At 39.0% G+C, this 25,424-nt stretch overlaps 4 protein-coding genes across 6 annotated transcripts in view; 1 reads left to right on the top strand and 3 right to left on the bottom strand.

Moving 5' to 3' along the window:
* Positions 1 to 354: 354 nt before the first annotated feature.
* On the bottom strand, positions 355 to 4,751 carry stard14 (START domain containing 14). Its single transcript, XM_039813779.1, has 6 exons — positions 4,409 to 4,751; positions 4,083 to 4,230; positions 3,330 to 3,433; positions 3,001 to 3,118; positions 2,845 to 2,897; positions 355 to 1,297 (listed from the first exon to the last, which is right to left on the bottom strand). Exons 1-6 carry the CDS (start codon positions 4,568 to 4,570, stop codon positions 1,091 to 1,093), a joined length of 792 nt encoding a protein of 263 aa, XP_039669713.1. The 5' UTR covers positions 4,571 to 4,751; the 3' UTR covers positions 355 to 1,090.
* Positions 4,752 to 5,881: 1,130 nt separating this feature from the next.
* On the bottom strand, positions 5,882 to 13,595 carry rab41 (RAB41, member RAS oncogene family). Of its 3 annotated transcripts, none has more exons than XM_039813212.1 (8): positions 13,397 to 13,593; positions 12,017 to 12,075; positions 11,515 to 11,568; positions 10,505 to 10,610; positions 10,073 to 10,184; positions 9,004 to 9,097; positions 8,118 to 8,184; positions 5,882 to 7,895 (listed from the first exon to the last, which is right to left on the bottom strand). In XM_039813212.1, the coding sequence occupies exons 1-8, from the start codon at positions 13,473 to 13,475 to the stop codon at positions 7,831 to 7,833; spliced, it is 636 nt and encodes a 211-aa protein (XP_039669146.1). In that variant the 5' UTR covers positions 13,476 to 13,593; the 3' UTR covers positions 5,882 to 7,830. The 3 variants fall into 3 exon arrangements, 2 of the variants coding, with proteins under 2 accessions (XP_039669146.1, XP_039669145.1); XM_039813211.1 differs by lacking the exon at positions 9,004 to 9,097 and adding an exon at positions 9,546 to 9,639 and having other exon boundaries at positions 13,397 to 13,592; XR_005640439.1 differs by lacking the exon at positions 5,882 to 7,895 and adding an exon at positions 9,546 to 9,639 and having other exon boundaries at positions 13,397 to 13,595.
* inppl1b (inositol polyphosphate phosphatase-like 1b) overlaps positions 12,710 to 25,424 on the top strand; it is a 35,251-nt gene continuing 22,536 nt past the window's right edge. The window contains exon 1 of the mRNA XM_039813207.1: positions 12,710 to 12,758. The gene's annotated coding sequence lies outside the window, so the exon portion shown is untranslated. The remainder of the gene's footprint in view (positions 12,759 to 25,424) is intronic.
* Positions 15,889 to 21,594, bottom strand: arr3b (arrestin 3b, retinal (X-arrestin)). Its single transcript, XM_039813210.1, has 17 exons — positions 21,571 to 21,594; positions 21,246 to 21,279; positions 19,930 to 19,960; positions 19,713 to 19,773; positions 19,560 to 19,604; positions 19,258 to 19,451; positions 19,050 to 19,109; positions 18,889 to 18,965; positions 18,640 to 18,775; positions 18,390 to 18,474; positions 18,147 to 18,219; positions 17,714 to 17,851; positions 17,136 to 17,213; positions 17,021 to 17,044; positions 16,874 to 16,923; positions 16,717 to 16,720; positions 15,889 to 16,149 (listed from the first exon to the last, which is right to left on the bottom strand). Exons 2-17 carry the CDS (start codon positions 21,251 to 21,253, stop codon positions 16,116 to 16,118), a joined length of 1,098 nt encoding a protein of 365 aa, XP_039669144.1. The 5' UTR covers positions 21,254 to 21,279; positions 21,571 to 21,594; the 3' UTR covers positions 15,889 to 16,115.

Here is a 25,424-nt window from a genome sequence, read left to right on the forward strand (position 1 = left end):
ACCAGCTGGAAATAGACCAGTTTGCTCTGGTTCAAGTAGCCAAACTTGTTCGACTGGTTTGTTCGGTTTCTCTTTAGACAAATCTTAAAAAGGAATGCAGTCAAGTCATTACAAAAGCACGTAAACCTTGTAAGGTTTATTTAAAAAAAAAAAAAAAAAAAAAAAAAGTCAAGACCATGTAACATAACATCAAAGATCTTAAGAAAAAAAAAAAAAAAAAAAAACTTAAGTTCAGCCTGCAGGGCTTCATTCCACGGTCTTTTCTCAAACATGACTTCAAACTTAAACTTCAAATAAATAAATAAAAGATTATATGAAAAAATGCTAACTTGCTATGTATATTTTACATGTTAATACAGTCTAACAAGATTTTAATTCTCAGAGATCAACAACAGAGCCCCTCATTGAGTGCCAATGCAAGGCTAGGGTATGTATAACTTAGAATACAAATGACATGTTACATTGCATAAAGCTTTGATTGCACAACATGTTAAATAAATAAAATGAACCTTCAAACCAGCTTCCTGTTCTAATTGCTCACTAATCACGACTTAATTAAATAAACTAATGGTAAGCAATTAAAGCAATTCAGTTTTTTTTGTTTTGCATTAAAAAAAACTGACAGTAACTCATCTATTTTCCATTCAGTCACTTGTAAAGACAAAATGGACAACTATGCTTAATTTCTTTATTTAAAAATGTTTGTCTATTTTTGCGTAGGCAAGCTACCCATTGTAAATGTAGTGCTTTCACTATGACACATTCAAACATTGTTAACTGTAAGCCTGTACATTGTAAAAATAAGAAAAGAGTTTTAAAAGCCTGGTGGCAAACACTGGAGAGATGTTAAGCTTAGTACAACTTGGACTGAGGTGAATGGCAATTTGATCTGTGCTCATTTGTCTGGAAAGACAGCTGTAAACACGTCATGCTCTTGCTCATCCCAAAAGACACAAGGATAAATATTCAAGAGCATTAGGGCGACGTCTCAGAGAGTCGGAGGTCTCAAGTCTTATTAAATGTCGGAGTATATACAGTCCATCCTCCAATCTCTCCCTCTTTGCTATCCTTTCCAGCACCTTGATGTGATTTAACTGCTGTCCTGGTTGTCCACAGCAGCCACCTTGGAACTCTCATCCATGTTTTCTAGCGAGTCAGCTCTCTGTATCGACAGTTCGCCGGGGTCCATCATGGGCAAGATGTTCTGCTCTGGATACAACCACGGCTTCTGGTCGGGAGAGTTCTTCTGTTTCCACTCCGGATACATCTGTCCCGCCTGGTGTACGCACTTCATCACCTGGAAGGAGTGGGCCAAGCCAAGAGAGGATACCATTATCAGAGGGCTGCAGTCCGACAATGAGGGTCATACCGCACCTTCATTCTCAGTCAATAAAGCTGAAGATAAAGCTGGTCACAACATACTGAGTAACAGATTATGTCGCAAGCAGATACACAAGTCTAACTATTTACACCTCTGACGGTCTACATATAAGGTTAATGTAACACAACAAAAACTAAGATATTGACTTAATAATAAAGTCATATTTAAACCATTACCATTTTAACCAAAGGCCTTCACATTCTCAAGTACGTAATGGCGACCTTGCCTTTGCCATTACAGGGCACATCAATTCTTGACTTCAACCAGATGTCAAACAAATCAAGCTTTGACTGTGAATTAGGATACTTCAAAATTCTGCTTTTGTCTGCTGTGGTTCCATTTTAACTGTTCAACTATCAACAGTATGAGCTTCTTCTCCGTCAGCCTGACATAGGTCATTTTATATTTATTTTTTTATCTGCCATCGGTAATTTTTTAATCTAGAGCTGAAACGAATCATCAAATTTGAAATTAAATCAGCAACTATTTTGCAAATGTATTAATCATTTAAGTTTTGGCCTCCTGTGATAGTCTATATTCTTGACGTTACCCTTCGGATTGCTCCGTTGCCGCAGGAAATTCCACCGGATACATGCATTTTCCGTTTCTTTGTGTTGGAATTTGAAATTCGGTGGATTAATGAGGACTATTTTAGTTTTAGCTAGCTAGATTATCTGTCCGATCAGTTTTCTCTCGCACGACTTTTTCGATTCTAGGTGGAGTAGCCAGTCTGAAATTATGGTGGACCTTTTTCACTATATTTGGACACTTTATAGACAAAACGATTAGTCGTGTGAAAATAATCACAATCCATTGAAAATATTCAGTTTGCAACCCTACTCAATTCTCTCAGATAGCAAGCAAACACTCCCTTCTGCTGAAACTTAGCAAGACCCCACGAGTCTCAACAGCTACGTTTCACAAGCCTGCTTCAAACTGCTAAAATGCACTTTGTAAGATGGGTTTTATTTGTTCATTGCTATCCCTTATTTGAGGACCTTAGCCTGGCTGAAATAGTATCAGATTTTAAATTATTTACAGACTATTTGGCCTTTTTATTACCGACCGCTTAAATGCAATTGTGCATATGATGAAGAAACTTGAAACTATTCAGACTCCCACAAACGCACACATTACATTAGGGTCTAAATAGTTTTGACCTACGGAGGATATGAAACCTGGTGGACGAGTTCTGTCGAGAGAGAGAGAGAGAGAGAGAGACACTCCTTTGTCAGCAACCTTACCAGGACAGGCCCCTTTAAAATTGGGTTTCTATGGTTACTATTGTCCTTTTAAGACACATTAAACCCTCACTACCTTATGCGCGCACACACCCATTACACACTTTTAATCACCTTGTGGACACACGCCCACGCACGGATACACAGTTCATGTATTTTTAACCTTAGCACCTTCAGTGCCGCTGTTGACTAGAAGAAAACAAAACTGTATGCGTTACATACCCGTGGAGCAAGAACTTGAGAAGCTTGGTTCACCACCCACTTTGGAAGAGAACCTGGAGCAGAGAAATACACTTTAAAAAAAATAACAGCTCTTAAAAATGCTAGCAACAATTCTCAATTTGAAAAGACTAGGGTGAGCGTTGGTTATGGTCTTACCTTTGGGGTCAGCTTGTGAAAGGTATATGAAAGTGCAGCTATTTGGTCCTGTGGGCTTGATCAAATATCCAGTGAGGATGGAAATGGCCCTCACCAGGTTCTTGCGAGGAGGGTATTTCTGGAATTGAATCAAAACAGTTTGCAGAATGAGAAACACTACATCTACAAGATGTTGGAAAAGTTATGCAATGTGGACACATCAACTTTGTTTAGACAAGTTTGTGTAGGAAAAACATGAATGCACACAAAACATGAATACAATATGGGTGCGAGAGCTGTGGAAATGGCACGTTTAAAGACAGTGGGAGTTTGTGGAGGAGGCGGCGTACCAGGTGTTTGACTGAGAAGTTAAAGATGATGTACTCGTCCTCGGTCACCTGCCACGATCGCAGAGTCACCACATCTCTGTTCTTTATAGGCTGTGGACAAATCCCTGCAGGATAAAAAGACAAACATCTGGTTATATAGTGTTCCTTCATTAACTACTTCACTGTACACAACCTTAGACTCAACAAGTGTTCCCTTGTTATGACAATAATTACACCGGTGGAACAAAAAGGGCGCCGATTCTTCATCCCTGAGGGCTTCAGCAGCTTACAAAACGACAGAAGAAACCGGTTGTAATTATTTAGAAAAGAAGGTTAAAGGAGACGGCACTAAGATGCACTAAAAGAAAAGCAAACCTGGTTTGAGTAAAGAGCTTGCTGATGGGAAAATAATGGTAGTGTTGTTTACATTTCACTATGGCTAAAAAATAAAGTGCAATTACTCATTTGCAGCACTTTTATGACACTTATTTACATCAAGAACTTTGACAAAACAAATACAAATGAGCTCTGATTTTAATTATGAACGGTCTTGAAAGCACTATTCTTAGTAGTAGCCTATAGAGAATATCTTCAAAATCCCAAATGTGAGTCAAACTCTAAATATGCACTGTCCCTTTTCAATGGGTGTGTTTCTTGTGAGCAACAGGTGAAACTGAGTCAGGCCAGGCCTGCACTGCAGACGGACAGGTTTCTGCATTAGAGAGACAAACACACAGAGGAATGTGATCAGATTCGGCAGAAAGGAGTCCTCACATGAGTAGTAGCCCACATCAGCATTCGCAGAGAGCCGGGCAATGTCAAAGCTGTCCAACATGGCGGGGTCCCACGTCTTACGGTACTGGCCATCATGAATGACGTCGTACATGGTGGCAGCTGATACATCGTTGATTGTCATTTTACACTGAAACAAACAACGTGTTATAAAATATGTATGTATGTATGTATGTATGTATGTATGTATGTATGTATGTATGTATGTATGTATGTATATATACATACATATATATATAGTTAAAGTTCCCAGTGACAATTAGGCTATGATATCCTTATTTCTAAAGTTGGTGTTAAAATTAACTTACCTTGATCTTGTGGACTTTTGGTACGGGATTCCCTTTATTTGTAGGAGAAGCTTCGACCAACACTTGCATCCCATTCTTATCATACTTGCTGGACCAATTGTCCGTTGATAAACACTGCTTTCTGAAGTCAGCAAAGTCCGCCTCGTCGGGTAAAATAGACATATTTGAATGAATATTTAAAAGAAAAAGACTTTCTTTGATACACACAACAATCTGTTAAGTCCAATTCAGAGTGTGTACGTTTGACCAAGTCGACTCTTGAAGAGGTGTAAAGGCGTCTGCGGTTGTTTGCCTCTGGCTACTCCAATATATGCGAGCTGGTGATCACCAATCAAGTCGAGCAGGATTTTTTTTTTTGGTGTTGAATTCCTGAGTCATACCTTCAAACACCTCTCCCGCTGACGTCACAGCACTTCCTGAATCCAGGTGTGGTTACGCAGGTAGCCTAAAGAAAATAAAAACAAAAACAGTTCGTCCCGCTGTCACAGAAACGGATTTTTTTTTAACAGTATCATGCAGCTTTAGGCCTGATAACAGTTCATAAAAAAGAGCAGTGTTGTTTTATTATCAGAAAGTGCGAAAGATACAAAGAAGGCTACATACACTGTGGGCTGCTCAGGGGAAAGTGGGTGGGTGCGAATTGCTCAGTGTTCAAGAGAATCATCACGACAATAAATGTTAAACAATAAAAGTACACTAACAAAAAATGTAGTGAAATAATTCAAGCATTTTAACATCTGTTCAAAAATGTAAACAAAAGTTCTAATTAAATTAAATTTGATAATAAAAAAATATGGCTGTTTTATTTGAATGCCTACTAATAGCTGTACACTCTAGCCTACATCCTCAAAAGAGAATATAGAAAAAAGAAAAAATAGACTCACACATATACCTTTTTATTCTTGCTCTTGAGTTTTGTGTTGTTTTTTTAAATACAAAGATAAAAGTCTTTGTATTTTATTTTGATGTGTAACTGGCCTCATTCAACTCTCTGTAAATGAGGCCAACCTCAGTGAACTTTGACTTTAAATAAAGGTTTGAAATGAAATATTCAAGTAAGTGAAATAAATGAAACTGTGGAACACAGGCCTTCTAGTATAAACAGGCCAATGTGCATGGAGATTGGCAATAAGATGTATGAAACATACATTGTTTTTATTTACATGCTTTCAATAGCTTTTGAGCAAAGATGCACATCAAGTGGCAGTCGTGTGTGTGAAATGCAATCTCAACGTTCATTCTTAGCCACACCTTTCTGTTGTAACAGTACATGCCTGTGATGCATTGCCTAATGCGTAGTTTCAGTCTACTTTAGCGACCTGTGACACACAGGCTTTTGTGATAGTTTTTCACACTTAACTGAGGTGCTTTATAGCATCGCTTAAAGACTGTATGTACAGAGTGTTTGTTGATCCAAAGCATTTGAAATTAGAGAATTATAAATGTGCTTTGCAAAAACAGGGATCACAGATGTTAAATTTTGGTGAAATATCTTTATTTTATTCCATGTGATAGGCCTACACTTGTGTTTCATTATTTCTCCTTTTTATACATCAGATAGTAATAGAACATATCTCACACAAACGTTGCTAAACACAAGTAGACAGCATATTTTCAAATGGACAGACACAATTTAGAATAGCACAAAGCTGAGTATTTAGTCAGTGACAAGTAATAGAAGAGCTGCTCGTGTTAAAACATTGACATTTCAAACAAGCTACAGCAAATGACCAGTGTCTTTTGTTGTGCTATGGCTAGTTAGTTGGTGTGTGTTACACAGCGGTGTGTGTGTGTGTGAGTGTGAGTGTGTGTGTGTATATGTGTGTGTGTGTGTCTGTGGAGACGGTGCAGCTTTTACCTGTGACTGTAAACCAAGCTAATGACTACACACACCAAAAAAGTAATTTCTAGCAGTGTGACAGGAAAAAACGTTACCGGGCCTAAGTCTTGCCTTTAGATGGAGTCCCGGCAGACACGCAAACAATAAATTAAATAAACTTTCAACATGCGTGTCAGCATCGGTACTTTTGGTCAAGCATATAATGTTATCTGTATGTCCAAGTTACAAAATAAATAAAACAAATAAAACCAACAGTCCTACACAGGCAATAGCAATACAGCAATGGGTACTGTGACTAACTTCTCTGCACTTTTTACAGCAAGGGTGTTAGTAAGCATAAGCTGTATCGGAGGACTAACTCTTATTTACCAGCTCTACAAAACAACTAGTGAAGCCATGAACCAGTCAGCAGGCTTCTTTTATATTTTACAATATTGTGGCTTGATTCAGTGCACAACGTTGGTGAACAAACAAGCAAGGCATCTGTGTTCTTATCCATATAAATCCTGCATGGTGAGCATGCTGCATGTTTTGCAATAGTGTAATCAACACAACACAAATTATCAATGAGATGGCGGGTACGTCATAGCGACCAAAGTGACAACTTTCCATCAGCGTGGAAAAACTAAACACTGGCTTTTAATTTTTTTTTTTTTTTTTTTTTCTACATTAGGGGCTTGTAATAACAGAAAATTCCTCCTCAGACATGTTAGTATGCATGCAGCTAATTTAACAACATTGGAAAGACAGTTGCTATAGTTTTAATGCAGACATAGTTTCAGGTTAGTAACCATTCTACTGAATTTGGGATGCTTTCCCTTTGATCTATTACCTCATTGTTTGGTTACACATCCCTTTTCCACGGTTTTAAATAAGGTCTCAAATGATGTCAATTTCGTCTGCAAACACACTGGTGTATTGCAGATGTGTTAGGTATAGATAATATCTTATGAATGGACCATTGCCCCTCTTCAATAAAAAAGGTCCATTTGAGCCTGATGTGGCAATATGATGGTGAGCAATGATGTAAAGTCACTGGTAACATCCTGTCTCTACTTCCTCAAAATAAAACAAAGTCAAGAAATAATCTGAGAGATAGAAAAGTTGTAGGCAAACTCTCCATTTAAAATAAAAAAAAGTAGAATATAATGGGCTGAGGACTCAACCTTGTAGTCATTTAAATAATCCCAATCAGTTTTACTTTACAACAATGACAAGAGTAACAGCACAAAGATTCCCAACTGTGCAATAACTCATGAGCGGATAGATATGTCAGTATGCAATCCTACATAATGCCATGCAACTGGATAAAAATGAACATATCGTTTAACTTATTCCTTGTTTTAAATGTTTACTTTTGTACCATCCCCCTCCCCCACCACCACACACACACAGATAATCTGTTTCAATACAGTAATGCACATCCACACGGTTACTCTGAAAAGTCACTGAGTTGGAAAAGGAAAAAAAGACAGGTTCTCCGTGCCAATGGCAGTGTGCCAAGGGTGGAGAGAGTGGCCACTGAGAGACAAGCTGTTGGTGGGGAGGAGACAGGCTAGGTGAGGGTGAGGGGTGAGGTGTACTAGCATGAGCAGCTGCTCTCGGTGACAGTCATCTCTGGCTGTTTCTCCAGTTTGATGTCGATCACTGAGAGCACTTGGTTAAGTAACATCGTCAATGAATTTGCAAATTTCACTTCAGTATTTTCTGCAGCGCTATCTGGCTGCCATCTCCTCAGAACATTCTCTCTTACATGCAGAGTAAACTACGAGGTACTGGTTACCAGCTTTTCTACTTTTACAGATATTTTAGCAGATATTCAAACGAGTATGCCAACAATTTCAGTTGAAAGCAACTTTAAAAGGATACTGTCTTCTTTGCTTTTCTCTGGTGTGCTATCCATCCCAGGCAATGCAGCAGCAACACGACGGAACAGCTATAAAACAAAGTCAGAAAAATGTAACGATTGAACAAATTTGAAAAGGTGTAGTAGAAGTAAAATGCTGTCAAATAGGGGTGAGTGATTTGGGTAAAATCTTCGATCACAGTGTATGTACTTATATTTCAATTGACAAACAGTTCATACATAAAATAATCAGTCAGTAATGTTTATTTTGGTCTAATCTGGTGTCTGAAAAATGTTAAGGTATTTGTTCACCTTAATGCAGAAATCCTGTAAATCCATTATTGCTATAATGCAATACTGCTCAATCATTTACTGTGTGTGTGTATATAATATATATATAATATATATATATATATATATACACACACACACGTACATCACCCACCCCTACTGTCACTATACAGTATAGACAGAAAGGGATCAAAGTTATAAGAAGTCACTCACACAATAATATATTTCACTGAACAACACGAGAAGCAGTTAAAGCAGTGATACAAAATGTGACTAATTTGTCGTTGAGATAACAGCATGAAAGGGAAGGTTGCCGTGGTAACCTCCTCCACTGAGCAAGCCCATTAAAGTCACAGAAACAGTTTGAAAGCTGCAGAAGTTTTAGTGAATCAGACAATCGAGCACAGTAGCAGTAAACGTGTGCAGACAAGTGAATACTGAAACATCTCAAAGCAAAGCCTGTGGGGAGAAAATACAAACTATACACGTACAGTAGGTACTGAGAATACCAAGACATGGCCCGATGAGCAACGAGAGCGGAAAAGGAGGCGGAAAGAGTTAAGTGTAGACTTTGAGGGCAGAATTAGCTCAACTACCTTGAGAGAGCAGAATCTCTACCTGTTTGACATTGTAGCCAGTCTTTGCGCTGGTTTCAATGAACATGACATTCAGTTCCTTAGCTCTCTGCTCACCCTCCTCCGTGGTGATCTGTCTGCTCAGGTAGAAGCAGAGGGGGGGAGATGGACGAACAGACAGATATGGAAAGAAACATCGCAAAGAGGACAGGTTAAGAGGAGAGGGAAGAGATGGAGAGAGAGAGAGAGAGAGAGAGAGAGAGAGAGAGAGAGAGAGAGAGAGAGAGAGAGAGAGAAACAAAGAGAGCTCAACACAGAGTCTTGTTTTGTGGGTGAAAAAGAGAGAGAGGTTAGTTTAGTTATCACACAGACAGACAGAGAGGAAGACAAAGGGAGAGAAGCTGCTGTGCTGAGTTAAGACGAAGCAGCAGGAAAACGAATCGGGAGATCACTCATTCATTCAACAGCCACACGCTGATCCATTTGAATGAGTTGTACATCCTAGATGGCACAGGTTGGCCTCCCTAACCTAAAGAACATCATGACTATTTGTCAGTTTTACACCTGCTGTTGCTGGACACCAACCTGTTTGACGTTATAGCCAGCCTTGGCACTGGTCTCTATGTACATCACATTGAGCTCACGAGCTTTCCTCTCTGCCGCCTCAACAGAAACTTGCCTGCCATGGCCCCGGGAAGGGAGAGGGAGGGAGTGGAGTGTGGTGTTGAGGGAAACACACACAAAAAAAAATAATTCAAAATGACATGGAGAGAACAGAGCAGGAAAGGGAACAAAAAAAGTAAAGCAACAAAAAAAAAAAAAGGCAGAACAGAAATATGATCAAATCATACAAATAAAAGTACTTAAATCACTAATAAAAAGGCTGGATTATGTAAAATGCCAAGGGATGATAAAATTTAAAATTGGATGAGATGCACTAAAGGGAAGACAAGTGGGATTCCAGGCGTTGGCAGTTTATATACTACTTAATACTTAATGCTACACACTTTCTAATTGTAGTAGAATTATAAAATTGCAGTCTATTTATCAATCATTGTTTCTAGAGAAGGAAATTCATAACAATCTTTCACACATCTCACATAACCATGTACCTTTTATCCGCCAAGTCTGTTTTGTTCCCAACAAGCATGATAATGACATCACTTCCTCTCTCTGTTCTAACATCATCAATCCACTTTGAGGTTTGCTGGAATGAATTAAGATCTGTGGATGAAAAAACATCCACACAATTACTGTACACATCAACCACAAGTAGCCCCAAAAGACATAAAACATTTGGTATTCTATCTACAGTTAAAAGTGTGCTCAAGCAGATATTAGTCTTCATTAAAAAGGTTGGTAAGAAAAGCCCGTAAAGTATTCGTGTTAGTCAGAAAACGTGTTAAGAAAAGAAGCTTGAAGAAGGAAAATATAATTAGAGATTCTGAAGGTTATTAGCAGAAGTACATAAGGTAGCAACTATGCCAAGATAGCTTTCTTCCTCTAGACCCCTACAGAAAGGTTAGAGCACAGCCCTGACTCACTGGTGATGTCATAAACAACCACGGCAATGGTAGAGTCACGGATGTAGCTGGGAATTAGGCTACGAAAACGCTCCTGTCCAGCAGTGTCCCAAAGCTGGAGCCGGACCTGAGGATTGGAATGGAGGGGAAGAAGAGGACAAAGAGATAAAGATGGGAAAGGCAGAACAAGAAACTGGAGAATAGGACAGTCATAAAGGAACTGCAAGCCAAGCAGCAGAGATGAAAATGGCCTTTTATGGAGGAATGGGGAGAATCATTCAAATGCAGAAGGGTCAGAGATGACCAGCGTTATGCTGATTAGACATGTAAAAGTAGGCCCTGGGGAATCATTATTTAGGCTTTTTCAGAGAATCTCTGCCCATGAGGTGACATCTGAAGACACTTTCCGTTATTCCTTCCATCAGCCTCATGTGAAACAGCATTTAGGAAGCACAGACCCCCCCTGGACACTGCTGGAGAAATGCTTTAGTATCACTATGGCTGATGCAAAGAGTCTGGAACTACCCCTTATCATGCTGTCCAGTGGGGTTTGCCAGGTAAGTAAATGCTCTTTTTTTCGCCTTTCCATATACTAAAAAAAAAAAAAAAAAACAACCCCCCCAACCCCCCCCCCCCCCCACACACCACCCCCCCCCCCCCCCCCCCCCCCCCCCCCCCCCCCCCCCCCCCCCCCCCCCCCCCCCCCCCCCCCCCTCCCCAGAGTTGCAGCCGAATCTGTGGCCAGCCGTGAAATGAATGTGGGAAGGGGGGGAGGACATTTCATGACCCAGCCAGGGGATGGAAGGAAAACAAAAACTTGAAATAACGATGGAAGCTAAAACACATGATCACATGTCTAACAAAATGAATGGTAAAATCTAGGATAATGTGGAAACAATATGAAATGGTGAAAGGGAAATAAAAGGTGGCTAATACAAAAAAAAGCAAATGCATGCTTTGAGCTTGTTTAGCTGTTTTAAAACTACGGCAATAGGAATGATGAGAATTACAATAAAATAAACAGGGCTTACCGTGCGATCTTCTAGGTACATGGTTTTTGACAAAAAGTCAATGCCAATGGTTGCCTGTAAGACAATCATTGCATTAAAACATTGTTATAGACCCAATAATTGACACTGCATAAGGTCTATATTCAAGAAAAACCCATTAGACAAAGTGTTTGACTGCAGTCTATATTAAACATTATATATAAACCTTTTCCACAACATTTTGACTTGTCATAGTGGGATCAGCACAGATAGAACTTAAAACATTAACGAAGGCTATGTTCCAATTAAGGTGCTCATCATGCCGGTAAGTCATCATGCACACTAACAAAGGATCTGGAAGTGGAAGGTCATGAAACAGCCATAATTAATTAATGCTACTAATTATACCTGTACTTAATAAGACATAATGTTTATTAAGAAAAATGTGTTTTGGAACACACCATATATTAGATTAGAATGTATTAGAATGCAATCAATCAGTGCCTTGGCACTCTACTTCTGCATCCTATTGTGATTTTATTACCTGATAGGTGTTGTCGAAACTGTCATACATAAACCTGGTGATGAGTGAGGTCTTCCCAACTGTACAAACACAGTAACAGACACGTTAAGAGTTGCACCTGGCAATCAAAAACCATATACTATATGCCAAAACTTTCAATATTACATTAAATACAAATTATATAAATTCTAATTTTGTATTATAGAAGAAAAAAAAACGCAGTAAGTCCGTCATACATGCACTGATGCAATGTGCACTGCTGAACCCACTCGCTGAGCTGGCAGTATGGGTGGAGCCACAACATTTTGTGAAAATTAAAATATCTTGACTTCTTATATTTGTTTCGTGATGAGGGAGTAGGTCACTGCCATATTAGACATGTACCACTAAAATACAAGCATGTTTGCAAATGGCAGTGTAAGAGCCAGTCCCTGGTCCCTGTGCGTTAAATGTTCGGGGTAAAAGGCCGACTGGTGGTCTGGACCGACCCACTCACTATTTTCTTTCCTAGGATGGCGAAGGCATACGGAAGACATGACCCGCCCTACTCTCCCTCTGATTGGCTAGTACTCGTTGCCTGCTCTGGCTGGGTTGGTTAGATTCAGGCAAGAGGTGTGGGATGGGAAAGGTTAGGGTAATATTGTCATGGTAAGCCAATCTGAGGCACAGTAGGGCGGGACATGCCTTCGCCATCCTGGGGAAAGAAAATACTTGCCTGGCCGACGTGGCTCTGCAAGGTGCTGCCGTAGGAGGCTAACTGCTAGTGAGTTGAAAAGCGCTATCGTAACACTGACATATACACTTAATTCCCTTAATGTAACGTTATACAGCGTCTTGTATTTGGAAGCAAATGTTCCTAAAAAACTCTTGGAAGCCACATTAGGGTTCAAATTAAGTCGTGAACGTCAATATTAGCTAACGTTACTGATTAGCACAGCTAACTTAACGGCTAGCATTAGCTACAGTTAGATGATGCATCACAAACTAATGACCATAGCAAGGACAGTGTCCTTTCGCTTTAATCAGGCAACAACTCAATATGTAAATAAGTAACAGATTTTAATATTATGCAACGGTAACTATTTACTGTAGGCATGTAACGTTATCGTTAAAGAGCGATCTGTTAAGATGGCTTAACGATTAGCTAGCTAAGCGTTAGCTAGCTATGAAATGACATCATCACGAGTGAAGAAAAAAATAGGTGCATAGCGTTATATTTGTTATTTTACTCTCTCTTAAACACCTTGTTAACACTGGAATATCAACATCTCGCTTTGTATTATCACTGGCAGTTAATGCCCGGTGGATAACTTTTACTAGCTGGAATGAGCTAATCTTAGCCACTTCTTCTAACATCCGACTGAATTAACACTTTGTTCAAGCACACCGCTCCCTGCTTACCACTCTGTTCGCCCAGAAAGACGAGCTTGAACTTTCGTAGAGGGTTGCCAAACTCTCCGCCGCCGGTCGTAGTTGACATTTTGTTCAGAAAATAAACAGCTAACTAGCTGACTTGGCTAATGATGTGATGTCTAGACCGGAGAGGAGCAAGTAGTGTATCTTTATCCTGCACTAGCCAGCGCTATTGTTTTCATAAACGTACAGAAGTGAAATAGCACCACCAAGAGGCAACTGTTGAGACACAACAGGAATGGTAACATAAAGCCTTAATTTTTACTGAGAACTAGCTATGTATCTAACATTCCCTTTACCACCCAAAATGAAAGAAACACATTTCAAAGTTATGAACGACATTTATCCTAAAGAATTACTTTGGCGTTTTAATATTGATGATAATATGTGCTCATTTTGTGAAATATATTGAAACCACAGACATAATATGACATTCACAATTGGACAACACAAAATATGTCATAATTTCCAGCTTCTTTCTCTAGAATTATGAGCTTGCAAAACAAAACATTATGATGAATTATGAATCCTGAAGTCATCCCTCCAATTTTTTTATTTATTTTGAAATTAATTTAAACTACTAGACTGTTTATAACTGGTAAAGGAATAACTGCACAAAAGCAGTATACTATTCTAAAACATGTCCCCACTGTATCAGATAACTGAGATAAAACTGTATTTCCCCAAATAGGAAAGCCTTCTTTTTCTCCGTCTTTTCTGGGCAGTTCGCATCCTTAACCCTTGTGTTGTCTTTGGGTCAAATTTGACCCGTTGTCTAAATGTAATATCAGTAATATAATAATAAATGTCAGTAATATGAGTTTCTTTTTAACTACCTAATTGTGATTACCCAAAAATATAACATGGATGATTCCATACAACATGCTTTGCAAGTACAACAAAATCAGTTTTCATTGAATTTTGTGTGTGTTGTTCAATTTTTTAGCATTTGAAAAAAAACTTGACTGAATGTTGACATATGCCATTCTGTGATTATCTTTCCTTTGATATTAGTTTAAAAAATTCATAATTTCTGCTTTTTAACTCAAGAATAAGGTATAATTTCCTATACATGAGGTTTATTGACCATGAATTCCAAAAATAAGTGTAAATCCAGTAATGAGTTGGTGTTGTGTTTATACATGGTAGTGAAAAGAAGCGTTAAACGTCGAAGTGCCAAAAACATTGAAAAAAGCGTTAGAAAAAGTGATTTTCAGTTTTGACCCAGGAGGACTATGCATGGTCGAATAGAAGACAACACAAGGGTTAATGTTACATTACTGCCATCCTCTGGAATTAGGTAATCGCTACAGTGCCTAGTATGTCAGATTTTCCTCAACAGTACTGTTTCTCATTAGAAAGTGGACCAAGCATCTTCTGCCTTGTTCCCTTTCACCACACTTCAGTATGTTCTTTACTCCTGCTCCTGTTATCCCAAATCGTTTCATTTCTTCCATCATGTCCCTTCTCTCTGATACATGTTTCCTGCAACTAACAAGCACATACTCTACAGTTTATAGTACCTCACAATGATCACAAACACCCAACGAAAAGCCTTATTACATGCCCATATGTTCATACATTGCTATTTATTTTATGTGTCAAACAAAGTATTTTAATTGATTTGGGCTAGACAGAAGGAGTGATAATTTGCACAGTGTGGCCCTCATTTACGAAACGAACGTACGACAGAAAACAAGCGTAAAACCGGGGTACGGTCGTTTCCACGCAAAGCTCGGCATTGATCAATATGGACGTGAGCGGAGGCTACGATCAAATCTCACATGAAGTTTAAACTTGTGTACGCACGTTTTCGAGTCATTGTGGACTTGGTTTCTACGTTAGGTTGATAAATGAGGGCCACTAGGCCTATAATTAGTCACTCTGATTTAGCTGCTGGCATTTTAATAAAGCTAGGTAAGTTAGTGTGTTTAGAAAACATTTAATTAAGGGCAAAACGAGAAGGAAGAAGTAGAGGTAGAGGAAGGCTCCACAAACCAGTGGATTTCAATGTGAGTCACACTTGGAAGAACAAGTGGAAACCACATCAATGTGTTGTAAAAAGATAGCTAATTTTATAGTTACTCACTTCATGTTTCACAGCGGTGTTTTAAAGCAACAACTCTAAGCAACTTTTCAGAGAAATGTTTGGGTGTCAGGGGCTATTCATTTGAGTCCCAAATGAAATATACACAGTTAACATAAAAATAAAAGTGTATATATTTGGCATATAAAAAAAAGAAACAGCTTTAAGAACAATAATGCCGTTTAAAAAAAAAGAAAATTAGTAAAAGTAGTAGTAAAAGTACTAAGCAAAATAAACAAACAATCAAATAATTGGGGAAACAATGTGTTTATTAACTTCTCTTTTTGATACAGAGAATCTACATTCCGTCATAATATATCTGACACAGTAATAGAGATGAAGGATAAATAAAGTTTTGGTAATCATAACACATATAAAGAAAAGTTTACTTTTCTATACGATGGGACATATCTCTTAACAAAGAAAACGACAATACATGTTTATTTCTATTTAATGCTACAGTATAATGGCATTCTGAGAAATGTCCCACGGCGTTTAGATCTTTTTTTCCAGAGACTCTTTTTAGACTCTTTGACACTTTGTGCTTTTCTTCATGGGTGTTGAGTTCCTTTATGTTCTGTATTCTCTGTCAGTGAGGTGATTTTTCCTTCACTGGTCGTCTCAAACCTCCATGGCCTCAATTGAGATGTCTGCACTGTTGGTATGCAGTGGAAAAACAACTGATTCTGTGAGTCTAACATTACATTACAAGGTAACTCATGGAATGCATTTCATCTCATTTTATATACAGCTCACCCCATTTTGCATATGGATAACATGGGCGAATATCTCATGCATTCAGTATAAGCTATTGATCAACCCCCGCAATTATTCCAAAAAATCATCTTGGAGGTGGAGCAACGAGTGTTCAAATGTAATATTTCACACAAATGCAACAGGGTTCTAGGGTGAAACAGGGCTCTCATTCAAGGGCAATTATAGTTCATTTCTAAAGACCTCATAAGCTTTATTTGTCTTACAAATGGAATAATTATTGTTGATATACGCCATGAACGTGATCAAACATAGTAGTGTTCGAATTAGGCATTTATTTCAAAGAGAAGACGTGTTGTAGCCCTTGAAGAAGGGCTGACCTCACCTGAACTAAAGGGGGCCTTTAATCCAATTGGCTGTGGTTCATAAAACACACAAATACACAGGAGAAAATTATAAGCAGCATGTCACAAGCATTACAGCCACAGAGACTATTTTATATACTTACACTTCTGCTCAGGATACAGCAGTGACATGCAGCAAAGGGATAAAAGTGGAGGACATGACATAAAACATGTTAATTAATCTATCCTGTCTTTTTTGTTTAAGTGAAATGTCCCAAGAAGCATTTAAATAGCAGTTATATTCAAAAACACTACACTCACCTGCAGGTTTTGGGGACATCAGGGTCAGAGGAAGTGCCACAGTGACATCGCTGAAAATGAAAAAAACGTTATTTTAATTAAAAATAGTAATTTATAATGTATTCATACTAATAACGTGATGACAGGTGAAGGAGAATCAATATTTACCTTCCTGAAAGGCCACCCAGCAGGCTTTTGGTGAGAGAGAACACAATAAAAGAAACCTTTAGTGTGCACAATTAGAAGTATTATGGCGCATAGTTTCTGTTATGTTAAGCCTTACCCTCCGCCGGACACCAATATATTGACCTTGACTTTATAGGAGATGAGGATTCCCTGCATCTCCTTTTCTCCTTGACTCCTATGAAGAGACAGGAATAATTTACCTTTCAGTTCTTGACAATTTGGTCTTAAAGTGCTCATATTATGCTGTTTGGCTTTTTCCCTTTCCTTTATAGTGTTATATATCTTTTTTGTGCATGTTATAGGTGTACAAAGCTTCTGATTAGCTAGCAGTCCTTACCTAGCTACTGCACATGTGCGACTCCCAACAAAGATGGAATAGAAGTGAGATGCCTCACTCGGTAGCTAAAACAGAGAGCTCAACACACAGGGTGAAAAGAGGAGCTACAGCAGTTTGCAGTACGACAAAAATATGGTGTTTTTTGAAAATTAAACCTTTTGTGGTACAACCTCTAAATACAATTATGAACCTGAAAATGAGCATAATATGAGCACTTTAAGATGTGATAAGTGGATGACACAATGCAGAGTTGCGTTACCATCACCACTCAATATGAGTATGACAACCTGTCCTGGGCTCACTGTAGGCCCTTTGATGAGATACCTAGAGTGACTTACAAGGTAGTGGATGCTAGGTGGGTGTCCTCGTCTTTTAGCCGTCCGTCCACTGAAAGACCCTGCTTCTCTTTGTTGTTGGCCAGCAGGGGGGTTATTTGGAAGGACTTCTCCAATGTAGCATTGGCGTTAATTGTCTCTCTGTGAAGGTAATGAAATAAATAATTAATAATAATAATAATGTTGAACTTAACACTCATTGTTTGTTTTTGTTGACTTTTCCTCAATCCATACTGAAATATAACCACGACAAAGCATTTTATTTCTCAGTAATAGCTGGGTTGATTAAATGTAAGGGCATTGGGAGCTGAGAATATATTTTTATATGATAGGAGTTTCAGATATTTCCTTTGGCAGAAAATGCTAATTCATAAATTAGTTAAACTTGATCTAAAATCCTTCTAATAAGCCTCTTTTGATACACTGAAAACCTTACCCAAACTCCTCAGAGCAGACTGTCTTGGAGTAAGTGTCAGCTGAGTAGAGCATCACACTTGTTAGCTGCTCAACTAAAAGAAAACATGGCTCTGTTAGAGCGATCCCTTCATATTGGACTCTTGAACATATAAACAGACGCACTTGAACCCTTACTCGTTCTTCTCTGTTACGAGCTACACACAACACCATTTTTTAAAGAATTTAGCTCCAATCGAGCTTTAACCCTTTCCTTGTTGCTCACCTGAGACTTTAATTTTCTTCACCACCTTGGTGGTTTCGTTGTTGATTTTTACCTTGACACTGATTGGATCTCCATGGTAGTAGATCTAAAAATAAGAATGATTTATTTGGAATAATTTTAGCAATAGTTATATACAGTACCAGTCAAAAGTTTGAACTCACTTTCCCATTCACTTGAATGACAAAGTGTGTCCAAATGTTTGACTGGTACTGTATATATTAAATACTGTAGTATGTAGACTTCAATGTACCTCTTTTTCAAGGGAGGCCTCTAAGGTAACAGGTTTGTCAGTCATCCTAAACTTCTTGGCTTTATCAGCCTTGGGTCCCGCCTTGTTGTTAGCTGGTGCAAATTGTATTTTGCGAATCATCAGACGACACGTGTCCCTAAGATCAGAAAAAGACACGCGATGCGAGTATATATTTCCCTTATTCTGCTATAGCTTAAGTTTAATGCAATATAAGATTGGGCTGACATGGTTTGACTGTGGTATACATACTTCTTGTCAATGACTTCATCTGCACTGTCAGCTTCGTTTGCAATGTATCCTTTAACCTCAAAGTCCACACCACAAGCCTACAACAGAACAAGACCCAAATAAACAATTTGTTTGTTTGTTTAAAGTAGTTTATAAGAGTAAATGAAAATGGACGGTAGTACCTTGCCAGCATCGTTTGGCCCAGGCTGTAATGAGACTGAGCATGGGAGATTTAATGGCATCTGAAACAAGTAGAAACATGGCACATTAGTGAATGAAATTTTGACTGAAGGAATGATCTGTGGTTGATCAATCTAATATTTTACTGAAGGACAGGAGTTAGTTGATATGTTATATAAAGAATGAGTAAGTCATGATTCCTCCTCCTACCTGAAATGAAAAAGGACATCCTTGCTCTCCAACTTTCTTCATGAGGGATTCCTGCATAGGGGTTTTGGTTGCGTTTGCACCTGTAGGTGGATACACCTGAACGCGCTGTATCCAGATGTCTCTCCTGAAAGACAGCCCAATAACGTCCAAATCGTCACTTCCATAGCGGAAGGCACAAGCAAGGTAGGCAAATACTGCAATGGAAAAGGAAATATTTAATTTAATATTTAATATTTAAGTGTGTGTTGCATAAATGCAGGTTCTATAACTTTTATCATTGACAGTGAATGAGATAAAAATACCTTTTCTTCCGTTAAGACCACAAGGGTCCACTTTAATAACACCGTCTGCAAATGAGAGGAAAGCCAATAGCAAATAGCATTAGATTACACAGAGACAAATATACTGTACGTGTGCATATTTGGGGATGTATAAACAGACACTGTGCCACGCACCAACTACTTCCACTGAATCCACATGGTCCACAAAGTCTCTCTTCCCCAAGTACAGGGCAATCTGAGAGAAACAGAGAAAAGCAGAGACGAAAACAGTTACTCCTCCGCCAAGGTTACAAGAGTTTGGAAGTTATTTCTGGGAGCTGGACGAGCTACATACAAAACACACTCCTCCCTATACCCAAGAGGTAATGACTATATTATAGAGGCCACTTACATGTCCATTGCCACTGGTCTTCTTAAATACCCTGAAAAGAGAGAAAAAAGGAAAAGTGAATCAGACTATTATTTCACACTTTTACTTAACTTACTTTAACTTTTAGGCTCACTGAATATATTTGATAAAAACACAGGACGTCACGGACCAAGTCCAAATGTCCCCCCGTGATGTTGAAAATGTTCCTTATTGCGTTACAATTGTTTAGTTTATTTTTAATAAGGCAACAGTGTTGTGCACCTACCACCTTCCATAGTTGTCATATCCAATTATAGGATCATCCCCCCACCCTCCACCCCACTCCTGCATGGCTAAGTGCTCAGGATGGAAAGGCTCCTTCTGGCACAAGTGTCTAATCTGGACATAATTGTGATTTGGTAAATCAATATATTATACTTAGTATATGAAAAATGTCTCGTTTGGCTTAGTATTTAAGATTAGAATTTTTTAAAATTCCATACATGGTACTGACTTAACTATTGAACTCATGAAAGTGGCATATTCCTAAAAATCTCTTGAACTAATCATATGTTGTGGCATTTTATTGAATGGTGAATATTTTTGGTAAACATGACATCAATATCACAAAATATTGTTTTTCCTAATATTCCTAGTTTTACATAAATCTTGTAAGCGGATTACCCTTTGCTCCTTGTAGCCATAAACAAACAGGTAATCCTTAGTGGTGTTAGCCTCTTTCTTGTGTGTGCCAAGTAATTATGTTAAAACTTTTCCGTTGTCTTGTAAACCTCTCTTCCAAGATCAAATCCCCACAATCCACCTTAATCAGGATTTATCCATATCCTGGAAGACTCAAGTGTAAGAGAAGTCACATTGTATGTGCCTCTGCCAAGATGTTAAATTGTTACGTATAAGTCCACCTTGATCCCTGCATGGGGCCTGAGCCTTTCTTGTTTCCATTAATTGAGTCAAGTTCCAAAAACTGTTTATGAAAACACAATATCAAAGAAATGCCTTAAATTAAAGTTAAATTATAAGAAGAATTCAAGGATTAACATTTGGTATTTCCTGTTCATTTTGAGGCAGCATGAATCTGAAAACTTAGAGTGCTCAGGCTTTTCCTACAAAGCCCTACACTTCTACACTTTGGAAAGGAAAGTTCAAAAGAAACAAATAAATCTTAATACAATACTAGTAAATTAATAATGACCACTGATTTTTGGTAGGATTTAGTTTCATCAAATGTCTTTTTGAAACATACTAAAGCTTTGAAATGAAAAGGCGTGAGTTTTAACCTCTAATGACATAGCTGCAGAATAATAAGTGAAACAGTGAATGAGTCTCCTGATACTCACTTTGACATGTTGATTGCAAAGTTACAGATCCAGTCTGCAAATAAAAATGTTGAAAAGACTGAGTTACTAACTGGTTGGTTTGGGATTTTGGATTGTTATTTTTTGGATTATGTAGTTTATTGTTGGATTTTATACAGAGGCTTTTTCCAAAAACATAACATTCTTTATCATTAGTCTTTTTTTTTTTTTTTACATCACTACATGATTTACCAATCCAAGAGCATTTCAATCATATCATAAGGACCACTGATGAGTTCAACAATAAATGATCATTATCAATATATTTCTAATGTGCCGTTGGTCAGCAAGAAAAAAGCTCACTTACCGTGCCTTCAGTTTTGAAGTCTTCTCTGCTGTCTTCTGTAATCCGTCACTGTTTAAAGACACTATGTAGTGTGTGTGTGTGTGTGTGTGTGTGTGTGTGTGTGTGTGTGTGAGTGCTAACAACCGCCTCCCCTTTGCTTTTATACTATGACCTTCCAACCTTGGAGCACACAGAGAGGTTAATCCGATGGATTGGTGGAGGATCTTCTCACTCCTGGTGTAATTCATTAATTATTGAGAAAGCTGGAAGATGTGTTTATTGGATTGGTTGTCACACCTTGGCAGTGAAGGCTAATGAATTAGATTGGCTTAGATTCAACTGTGACATGGGGCCAAAGTTTGAGATCTCTTTAAAGCTGTTACCCCGCCGGATCATCAAGTTAAACTGCTTAAAACATTAAAGCTGCTCTCTTAATCATTTTACATTAGTGCTCTACATATAACTTGCAGCTTCACTCCAATGTATGACTCTAATATTCACACCAGTGCAATGAAATCCAGGACAGCTAAGGACCTGTGGACAGCATGCTTTAGACTGCTGTAGTATACCAGATGTCATTGTAAGAAATTCAACCATTGCTTTTGGCAGAGTGTTGATATGTAGGAGCAGTAGCTCCTTTATGTGAAACATGAGGCTTTTATGTAACTCCAGAATCACAGCCTTCCCTCAGCTTACCCAGCCTGTCAGAGGGCTGTTTTAGGGGCCGTCCACACGGAAACGTTCTTTTGTGCAAACGCACATGTTTTGCATCGTTTGGGCCGACCGTCCAGAGGGATCCTGCAAAAGCACTGCCTGAAAACGCACTTTTTTGAAACCTGGTCTCAGGGTGAAAAAATCCGAAAACGGCTCTCGTTTGGCTTCGTATGGATGGTGAATACGAATCCGTATTGATGATGTCATCGCCACACCCCTCTTTTACACCCTCTCCCACGGCCGCTGACGCACACAACTGCGGTGAAGCTAAGCGAGCATGTCCCATCTCCATGGTCAAAGCAGCTCACTTCATCTAAATACTGTGTCTCTGCTCCCTGACCCTTCCCTCTGGATTCTACACAAGATATATTGCTAACGTTATGTAGCCAACGTTAAACATCGCTAAAGTAGCTGACCGCTCCAGCAGCGAAGTAACGTTAACGTTAGCTGCTATGGCTATCTGTTTATAAAGTGGAAGTAGATAACTTATCAACTAGCTAGCTAATCTGTCTGCTTATCAACTCCCTGAACGGATTATAGTAACTTTTACCACGGCTTATTGTAGAAAGGCTACTGCAAGAAAAACTTATAGATTATTAAAGAGACAACATTCATGGATCATTGATGTTTGTTTGACTGCCGATGTCAGAGCTAGCGAACATTAGCGCGCTAACGTTAGCTCGCTGCTAGCGCGCTGCAATCATGCAAAATAAAAAGCAATCCAACAGCACATTATACAACGTAAACAAAGACACATTTTCTTGCGGCAGCCTTTATAAAATGAGCAGTGGTGAAAGTTATTATAGTCCACGGATGTATTAAGAGAAAATGATAATCTAGCTAGTCACGTTATGATGGGAAGTGGAAGTGACTATGCTCTTCTTCTCCGTTTTTTGGTGAATTTCTGTAGCAGAAACAGCGCCGCCTATAGGCCTGGCATATGAAGTAGCGTATTGAGTCATTTACAAGTGGATTCGTTGGGACGCAACTATTCTTGAAACGAATCCAGGGAAGACGGGTAAAAAAAGATCGTTTTGGTATGTGTGGACGGGGCCTTAGAGTAAATCTGATTAATTCATTAGAACACTACTATTCTGGTGCACAGCGTGTGTAAAATAACATTGTGTATGTGACTTCAAAAGAATAAGCTCAGAGACGTGGGCAGTTTTGGGGTTGGAACAGATACAGAGTGCAATAAATAGATAGTGGAGTACAACTATGTTGGTCACTTGGTCTTTGTTAAAGTACATGTGCTGCAGGATGTGAACAATATTGTACTAAACACTTGGCACATACGGTCCTCCATATTTTCCTATAGCTAGTGCAGAAACACCGATATAATCATGCATCAAACCAGCCTATTAATGCATGTCATTTATAATTTGATGTGTTTATACTGAACATCATGCCTGAACAACACACAGTAGTTTATAGTATTCTATATGACTGTAAGCAGATGTTAAAAATACAAAACATTTGTCACTGACATTAGAAGACCTGGAGGGGAAATATTTCTTGGATTATAAAAACATGGTATATTCTTTTTAGTGGCTCAATGATAAGGAACGTATTTAACTTTTTTGCTCTAAGCTGTGAGATGCTATTTGAGCCTCGCGAAGGTTAAAGGATTGTCTTGTTCTGAATGGACTATGCAAGCATATTCAAGGACATCCTTTCTCATAGCTTAGACAGGAGTAGAGTGGTATTAGTTGGATTTTGGGTGTTATGGTTGCTGGGACACCAGATGGCTCTTCTACCTAGCTTTGTACAATCTGTGCTCATGGTAGGTTTACAGAAATCTAAAAATGACCTGCTGATTTACTGTTACTGACCTATTCTGATTTTAAAAAATCATCATGTCGATCAATTCCTCGGTTTATAGTTGTCATTTGCGGAGGAGGCACAGGTTGAGCCTGACTTTCAGGTCTTTCAAAGGACCCACATTCATTGGCAGTGAGAAGATCCAGTGGCACACAGAGAGGTTAATCTGTTGTCCATCCTTTAACTAAAAAACCTGGACTCGACCTTGCAGATCTAGCCAATTTCAGGCCTATATCAAAACTACCTTTCATATCTAAAATACTGGAAAAGCTGGTTTACAGTCAACTACTGGCCTTTTTGGAAGAACACGACATTCTTGAGGTCTTCCAGTCTGGTTTTAAAACCCTGCACAGCACAGAAACTGCTCTTCTAAGAGTATTTAATGATATATTTTTAGCCACTGACTCTGGTGACTGTGTTGTTTTGGTGCTTCTGGACCTAACTGCTGCATTTGACACGGTGGACCATGAAATCCTGATCTCTCGTTTGGAGCAGTGGGTGGGAATCAAGGGTGTAGCTCTCAGCTGGTTCAGGTCCTATTTGGAAGGTCGCACTTTCTGTGTCAGCTATGGTGAATCGGTGTCCTCCTCTTCTCCTCTCTCGTGTGGGGTCCCACAGGGCTCTGTTTTAGGCCCTCTTCTTTTCTCACTCTATCTGCTCCCGCTTGGTACAATACTTAGGAAGCATGGCATTCTATTCCATTGCTATGCTGACGACAGCCAAATCTATGTGCCACTTAAAAAGAGCAACTCTCTCAGACCACTGCTCGAATGCCTGGATGACATAAAGGCCTGGATGGCTTCTAACTTTTTAAGTTTTAATGAAACTAAAACGGAAGTGATGGTTTTGGTGTCCACACTGGGACCCCTTCTGTCAATTTGGGTCCCTTGGCTCAATATGTCAAGCCAACCGTTACCAATTTATGAATAAAAATTGACTCAGATATTAAGATGGACAAACAGATTGGGGCGGTGGTTAAAGCAGGCTTTTTCCACTACGGCAGTTAGCCAAAATAAAGCCGATTCTTACTAGACAGCACTTTGAGACAGTAATGCACGCTTTGTGACCACTTTCGGTTGGATTACTGCAACTCCCTGTATGTAGGCATCAGTGCTGCTTTAGTCGTTCGTCTTCAGATGGTACAAAACGCCGGCGCGGCCTCTTTAACGGGAACACATAAATATGAGCACATTACCCCCGTTTTAGCCTCACCCCACTGGCTCCCCCGTATTTTAGGATCCAATTTAAAATTAATTTACTTGTATTTAAATCCTTAAATGGTCTTGCCCCATCATACCTGTCCGACTTGCTACACCCCTACATTCCGACCACCTCAGGCC

This window comes from Perca fluviatilis, chromosome 10 (genome assembly GCF_010015445.1).
Source record: "Perca fluviatilis chromosome 10, GENO_Pfluv_1.0, whole genome shotgun sequence".
NCBI classification, from domain to species: Eukaryota; Metazoa; Chordata; class Actinopteri; order Perciformes; family Percidae; genus Perca; species Perca fluviatilis.

Excerpts from the sequence above, each read along its gene's own strand:
- arr3b (XM_039813210.1), bottom strand. Across the intron at positions 19,110-19,257 it reads GATGTCCTTTTTCATTTCAG|ATGCCATTAAATCTCCCATG; the intron begins GTAGGAGGAGGA and ends TACTTGTTTCAG. Across the intron at positions 17,045-17,135 it reads ATATTGGTGTCCGGCGGAGG|CCTGCTGGGTGGCCTTTCAG; the intron begins GTAAGGCTTAAC and ends TCTCACCAAAAG.
- stard14 (XM_039813779.1), bottom strand. The coding sequence starts at position 4,570 with ATGTCTATTTTACCCGACGAGGCGGACTTTGCTGACTTCAGAAAGCAG. Across the intron at positions 3,434-4,082 it reads TGATGTGGGCTACTACTCAT|GGATTTGTCCACAGCCTATA; the intron begins GTGAGGACTCCT and ends TTTATCCTGCAG. Across the intron at positions 1,298-2,844 it reads CTCAAGTTCTTGCTCCACGG|GTGATGAAGTGCGTACACCA; the intron begins GTATGTAACGCA and ends CACTCCTTCCAG.
- rab41 (XM_039813212.1), bottom strand. The coding sequence starts at position 13,475 with ATGTCAACTACGACCGGCGGCGGAGAGTTTGGCAACCCTCTACGAAAG. Across the intron at positions 9,098-10,072 it reads ACAGACTTGGCGGATAAAAG|ACAGATCACCACGGAGGAGG; the intron begins GTACATGGTTAT and ends CTACCTGAGCAG. Across the intron at positions 7,896-8,117 it reads AGAGAAAAGCAAAGAAGACA|TGATCGACATCAAACTGGAG; the intron begins GTATCCTTTTAA and ends AAGTGCTCTCAG.